At 47.5% G+C, this 6,839-nt stretch overlaps 2 protein-coding genes across 4 annotated transcripts in view; both read right to left on the reverse strand.

Annotated features, from left to right (window-relative positions):
- Cidec (cell death-inducing DFFA-like effector c) overlaps positions 1-6,839 on the reverse strand; it is a gene marked incomplete at its 5' end in the record, with an annotated part of 12,238 nt that overhangs the window by 4,541 nt on the left and 858 nt on the right.
- On the reverse strand, positions 2,605-5,098 carry LOC106147449 (cell death activator CIDE-3-like). Its single transcript, XM_013509093.1, has 3 exons — positions 4,927-5,098; positions 3,829-3,906; positions 2,605-3,170 (listed from the first exon to the last, which is right to left on the reverse strand). Exons 1-3 carry the CDS (start codon positions 4,974-4,976, stop codon positions 2,888-2,890), a joined length of 411 nt encoding a protein of 136 aa, XP_013364547.1. The 5' UTR covers positions 4,977-5,098; the 3' UTR covers positions 2,605-2,887.

A 6,839-nucleotide genomic window follows, 5' to 3' on the forward strand; every position in this document is an offset into this window, starting at 1 on the left:
AATATATATATATATATATATATATATATTCATATTTTTGACAGTTAAGAGTTCTTTATACATTCTTGACCCTTATCAAATATATGATTTGCAAATATTTTTCCCTTTCTGCAGTTGTCTTTTTACTTTCTAAAATCTTTTTTACTTTTAATTGACATACCATAATTGTAGGTATTCATGGAGATTCATGTATTATTTCAAATACATATATAGGTTTAATCCTTACATTTGTACCATTAATCTATTTTAACTTATCTCACTTCTATGAATTCATTTCACCTTAAAAAAAAAAAAACTGAGGCACATTTAGTCTTGGAGTTGATACGATGATTAAATACAAGATTAGGCAGAAGAATCCTTGAGTTTACCAGCAGGAAATGAACTTGGCCTCCAACTCTGGAAAATGGGAATAGTAATAACTATCTCAAGGCTATGATTAGAAGAACTGATATAAGTCTCCTGGCAGAATACATGGTCTATGTGTAGCATTTATTACATTTTCATAGCATATTTATTAAGAGGAAAAGAGACCTGTAGCCAGGCGTGGTGGTGTATGCCTGTGATCCCAGCACTCATGAAACTGAAGCAGGAGGATCACTGTGAATTCAAGATCAGCATGAGCTACCAGGTGAGTTCAAGTCCAGCCTGAACTTCATAGAGAGACCCTGTCTCCCTCTCACACCCCCAGAAAAAAGAAGAAGGAAAGAAATGAGCATATAGCTCATTTTGTGAAGGCTCTGGGTTCAAGCTTCAGTACCAAAAAAAAAAAAAAAGAAGAAAGAAAAGAGAACTGTGACATGTCATAGAATGAAAAGTTGGGCTAGCTGGGCGGGGTGGCACATGCCTGTAATTCCAGCACTCAGGAGGCTGAGGCAGGAGGATCGTTGCGAGTTCAAGGCGAGCCTGGGCTACAAAGTGAGTTCAAGGCCAGCCTGAACTGCATAGTGAGACCCTGTCTCAAAAAGACAAAAAAAAAAGTTGGGCTATATAGTAATAACCCTATTTAAATAAGTTATATATCATAAAAATAGACTATTTAGAACCTTTACAAGCACATCACTAATTATTTTAGAGTGACAGAATTCTCACCTTACTTTTCTCATTCGGATTCACTAGGGAATATATTTTGCTGCTTAAAATCCTTTGAAAAGGGCACACACCAGCAATCCCAGTGCTCAGGAGGCTGAGGCAGGATGATCACTGTGAGATCTGTCTGGGCTACATAATGAGTTCAAGGCCAGCCTGCATGATGTAGGGAGACCTTGTCTCAAAAAGGGAGGAGGGTGTAGAATAAATAATACACCAAGAGCAATGGACAAATGGAGCTCCCAGATCTTGACTTCTGAATACTGATGTCCTTTTGAAATAAAGCAGAATTTACTAGGAAAAATGGCCAATCCATAGACTGTGGCAGGAAAGGCCAAGAGGGGCCTGCAATGGCTCTTTGCTCCAACCAGCCTCTGGGTGAAGTCTGGGAAGCCAGGTGTACCAGGAACCTTGTCATGAGGGGGTCCCCAGAGGTAGGACACAAAACAATAGCAAGTCCAGGTTCAAGTGTGAGTGTGCCCTTCGATTCAAGGCACAGGATCCAGCACACCCAGGAGCCTCCCAAACGAGGGGACCCTGGCTCTAGAAGAACAGACCCAATTCAGAGGAATGGGGAGGAGGTGAGGAAGAGAGTTCAGTCAACTGTGATGTCTGTGCAGAACTGGAAGCCCAACCCAGCGTTCGACCTGTGCCAGGCACCGGGGCTCGTTACCCCTGCCCTGAGCCACAAGGTGATAGGTTACCGAAGCGCATGGCCTCATGCTTAAAACACAGAAGGTTTAGAAGAGACCACAGCAGGGGTGGGGAGAGGGAGGGAGAGAGGAGGCTCAGGACTGAGCCTGAGAGGGAGGAAAGGAGGCTCAGGACTCGGTGTGTTTTTGTCTTCCACACACCACCCCCCACCCCAATGAGAGCTATGTGCTCTCTCAGCTTTCTCCTCTGGAGGCCTCTCTGAGCTGCGGTGAGGACAAAGCCTTCCATGAAGCTACCATCCTGGGTGACAGATTTAAGAACTGCCCCGGGAGAGAAGCTCTAAAATTCACTGCATTTTTCTCCAACTTTTGAGCAATTCTACAAGTTTAAGAACTACTCTGGCAAACACAAGGTCCTGAGTTTGATTCTCAGTACCAAAAAAAAAAAAAAAAAGTCTTAAAATATTAGGGCCAGGGACATAGCTCAGTGGTACAAGCACCTCCCTGGCAAGTACAAGGTCCTGAGTTTGATTCCCGGTACAAAAAAAAGAAAAAAAGTGAGGAAAGACTAGTTTTAGGGCTGGGGATATAGCTCAGCAGCACAAGCGCCTGCCTGGGAAGTGCAAGGTCCTGAGTTCGATTCCTGGTGCAAAAAAAAAAAAAAAAGATTGTAGCTGGGCGTGGTGGCACACCCCTGTAATCCCAGCACTCGGAAGGGTGAGGCAGGAGGATAATTTCAAGTTTGAGGCCAGCCTGGGCTACAAAATGAGCTCAAGGCCAGCCTGAACTGCATAGCGAGAACCTGTCTCAAAAAGACAAAAAAAAAAAAAAAAAAACTACTGGCCAGGTGTGGTGGTGCACACCAGTAATCTCAGCACTCGGGAGGCTGACGCAGGAGGATCACAGAGAATTCAAGGTCTAGAGTAGAATTCAAGGTCTAGAATTCAGCCTAGAGTACATAGGAAGACCCTGCCACCCCAAAACAACCCAAAAAACAAACAAATAAAAAACTACTGGAGAAAACAATCTAGGGGTCTTTCCAGCAAGAACTATGTCCAGAAAATATTACTGGCCTAATATCAATGCACAGGTTGACAGCACACTGCCTTCCCTTTCACCAGACAGACATCACCATCGACCCAACAGCTCTAGGCAGGTGCTACCAACCTGCTGGCACTGACATAGGGAAGGAAAGCCCCCCAACACTTAGGACCAGACCCCCATGCCTGCTGAATCCCAGTGTAGCCCCAGGGGCTGGAGTTTGAGGGGGTCCTTACTTTGTGGAGGAGGTCCTCAAGGCTACATGCGGTAATGCCCTTCCGCACACTCCGATCTGCGGTGCTCACTCTGCAGGGCCGGGCTCTGGGGGCATCTGCACCGGCCTTGGGCACCAGCTGCTGAGTTACCACCGAGGTACTCACTGCCACATGCCTGGGGCAATTGGAAACATCAAGATGTGCCACCTGCTGCCGCAGCACTCAGCCCCTCTGGCCCCGCCCCTCCCACACCTGCTGTCCTTCACCAAGCTCGCACCAGACACCCTCTCTCAGAAGCCTGCTAGCAGTGCATCTCAAGCTCTGATGGGCACACAAAGTCAGCTGGGCACCTTGCTCCAATGCAGATGCCAGTTCAGTAGGCCTGGGTGGGTCGAGGGTTCAGGTGCTAACACATGCTCAATGCCTGTCAATGTTGCCGGCTCTTGAACCTGGATCTTGCGTGCAGGCAGGCCCACGTTTAGATCTTGCCAGCATTACAGGTTTGCTAGGTAACTGGGAGAGCCCCACTGCCTGTTTCCTCACCTGTTCACTTTGTATAACAACCCCATTTCCCAATGGGTTCTCATGAGGCTTACATGAGGTCAGGCATGAAAGCACAGAACCTGTCCTTTTCTGTTGGAGCATGGTGGTGGTATTGGTGGTGGCAGTGGCACTATTAACACCCCCTGGGGTCTGAATCTCAGCTCCAACTCCAGCCCTCCCAAATCAGAAGTGGAGCTCTAATAAGATCCCCATAGGACTCACACCATTACAGTTTGACAAGCTCACCCCTACAGCTCCCCAGCCTTCCTCCCTGGGCTGTTCTCACTTACCTGGCCAGGGAACTGGGGTAGAGAAGACTGAGGGACTTCATGGCATAGTCCATCCTCGTCAGCTGGACCGCATCAGACCTGAGAATGTGGAGGAAGGCTCCAGTTAGGGTGAGAAGGAAAGGTTCCCATCTCTCGTTTGGCACTTGAAGCCCCGGCCTGGCCCCCTCCCTCTGTCTCTGTTGCTTACACACACACACACATACACACACACTCCTCCCTACGCCTTTGGTCCAGCCCCACTCAACATGACCAAGATGGTATCTCCCACCCACCCCTGTGTGCAGCTTGGCCCTGCTCAGCAGCTGCTCGCAGCCCCATGCCACTCACTCCATGTTTCTCTGCCCTGGCTCTGGTCACAGTGAGCAGAGATCCTGAGTTGGACTGCAGAGGCCCTGCCTGGTTTATGGCTGTCCCTGGAGTCAGAGTCCACTCTATGCTGGCAGGAGGTGAGTCACACTGCCTCACACCTCTGGGGACCTGAAGGTCACCTAGAGCCCAGAGACTTCCCAGGCGGCTGGCCTGGTCTGAGCTGTTCTCTCCTGCAGGTCCTTGACCAGTCACCTCAGCCCTAGGCCGTAAACCCCTACTGGCCCAGCAGACTTCTTGGGCTGATGGAGAGGCTGGGCTCATGCTGCTCCACAGAGGCTTCTAGCCATGGGTGGCTCCTGAACACTTGAAATGCACCTAATATGACTAAGGCGATCCATTTTTTAATTTAAAAAAATTAACTAATTTGCTCCTTTCTCAGACCCAGAGCTCTGCTTTTGCATCCTCGAGGTCCCAGTTTCACCGCTTTCTTCTCCTTGAAAGCTCTCAGATGACTGAGTGGCTCTTCATCCTGCCCCTCCTCACCAAGTGTGCCTCAGTGCCCAGTCCTACTGTAGCCCCTGCCCCTGGGTGCCTGGCCAGTGAGCGCCTTCCCTGGTCTCAGCTCCCTGCACAGAGAGAGCTGGCCATAGAGCAAGGCACACAGGCAGATAAAATCACTCTTTCCGAAAGCCCTCTTCCCTGCCAAGTGCTATTCTTCATTCCCTATCCCTAGTAAGACCGCCAAGCCCAGCATATCTGCTCTTTGGGAGCAAAATGCCCAGTCCTCACCTCCCCCTCACAGCCTTCTTGCTGCGCTGCACAGCCCAGGCCTCCTCCATTTTATCCAGTTCCCCACAAAGCCACACCCCTGGCCTTCAGCCTCAGTTTGGAATAGAGCATAGGGAGCTGCCGCCTAGGGATTTCAAGCCAGCCTGACTTCCAGAAAAGGCCTGAAAGGAGGGAAGAAGGCATGTTTTGAAAGCTTTGGGAAACATGGTATGAGGCAAGAGGGCACCGAAGCAGGCAGATGAGTATTGTGGTCCCACCTCCTCCCCTGATTGGCTGTTGGAGTGTAGGTAAGTCAGCTTACTTCTGCGAGCCAGTCTTTCTCTCCTATATAATGCGGATAATGATGCCTGTTTGATAGGGTTGGGGGTTTGTGATCATCAGAGTAGAAGCTTTGCAATTTAGACAATGGATGGACGTGATTATTAGTATTACTGATAATGTATTGAATACATACATTTACTAGAGACTAAATGTATGTTGAAATGCATAGTGGTTAAGAGTGTAAGATGTAGCTAAGGTGTGGTGGTACATGCCTGTAATTCAAGCACTCTGGAAGGCTGAGGTAGCAGGATTACAAATTTGAGCCCAGTCAGGGCAATTTAGCAATTCATTGAAACCTTATCTAGGAATAAAAAAGGGCTGGGGATGTAGCTAAGGGCAAACCCTGGGTTTAATCCCCCTGAACCTCCCAAAAAGAGAGTATAAGATTTTTTTTTGAGACAAGGTCTCACAGTGTAGTTCAGGCTGACTTTGAATTCACTATGTGGCCCAGGCTGGCCTCAAACTCATGGTGATCCTCCTGCCTCAGCCTCCAATGTACTGGGATTATAATCGTATGCCACCATGCCCAGCTCAAAATAGTATAAGATCTTATACTCCAGCTACTACACACACACACACACACTTCCCAGAGAAACAGAAATATATGTTCATAGGTCTGCACTAAAACTTGTACACAAATGTTCATAGCATTATATATACCACCCAAAAGATTAACCTGTACTCTTGAGTGTCAACTTACTTCCCTTGAGATGCCTGGGGGATATTATAAAGCACAATACTTGGTATGTCTGGGTGGTCGTGGGGGTGTGACCTTGGGGACTGTGTCTGATCCTTGTCCTCTTCCTCCCTGGCTCTTTCCCTGTCTCTCTGCTTCCTGGCGGCCATGAGGTAAGCAGTTTTTATCCATCATGTTGTTTCTGCCTTGAAGTCAGCAGACCATGAACTGAACCCTCTGAAACTGAGCCCAATGAACCTTTCTACTTTAAACTGTGTATGTCAGATATTTTGTCCCAGAACCAGAAAAGCTGATAAATACAAACCTGAATGTTCATCAGTCGGTGAATGGACCAAAAAATGAAGTATACTGAGGCAAGAGGATCTGTGAGTTTGAACCTAGCCTTGGCTACATAAGTTCAAGACCAGCCTGACCTACATAGCGAGATCCTGCCTCAAATAAACAACAACAAAAGAAGTATAAGCCAGGCACAGTAGTGCACATCTGCTTTCCCAGTTTGGGAGGCTGAGGCAGGATTACTGCAAATTTGAGTCCCACCTGTGCAATTTAGCAAGACCCTGTTTCAAAATAGAAGATAGAAAAAAGCTCAGTGGTAGAATGTCATTGGGTTTGATCAGATAGATCAAACACAGGCATAGACACACAGAAGTATATGCATAAATAGGGTATTATTTATCAATAAAAAAATACATGTTACCATGTGGATGAACCTTGAAAACATCATGGAAAATGGAAAAAGCCAGTCATAATGTATTGTATCATACTATATGATTCCACTTACATAAATGTCTAGAACAGGGGGCTGGGGATTTAGCTCAGCGGCAAAAGCGCCTGCCTGGCAAGCGCAAGGTCGTGAGTTCGGTTCCCGGTCCCGGAGAAAAACCAAAAAACCAAA

The sequence above is a fragment of the Chinchilla lanigera genome, unplaced genomic scaffold (assembly GCF_000276665.1).
Source record: "Chinchilla lanigera isolate Chin_1 unplaced genomic scaffold, ChiLan1.0 scaffold00160, whole genome shotgun sequence".
NCBI classification, from domain to species: Eukaryota; Metazoa; Chordata; class Mammalia; order Rodentia; family Chinchillidae; genus Chinchilla; species Chinchilla lanigera.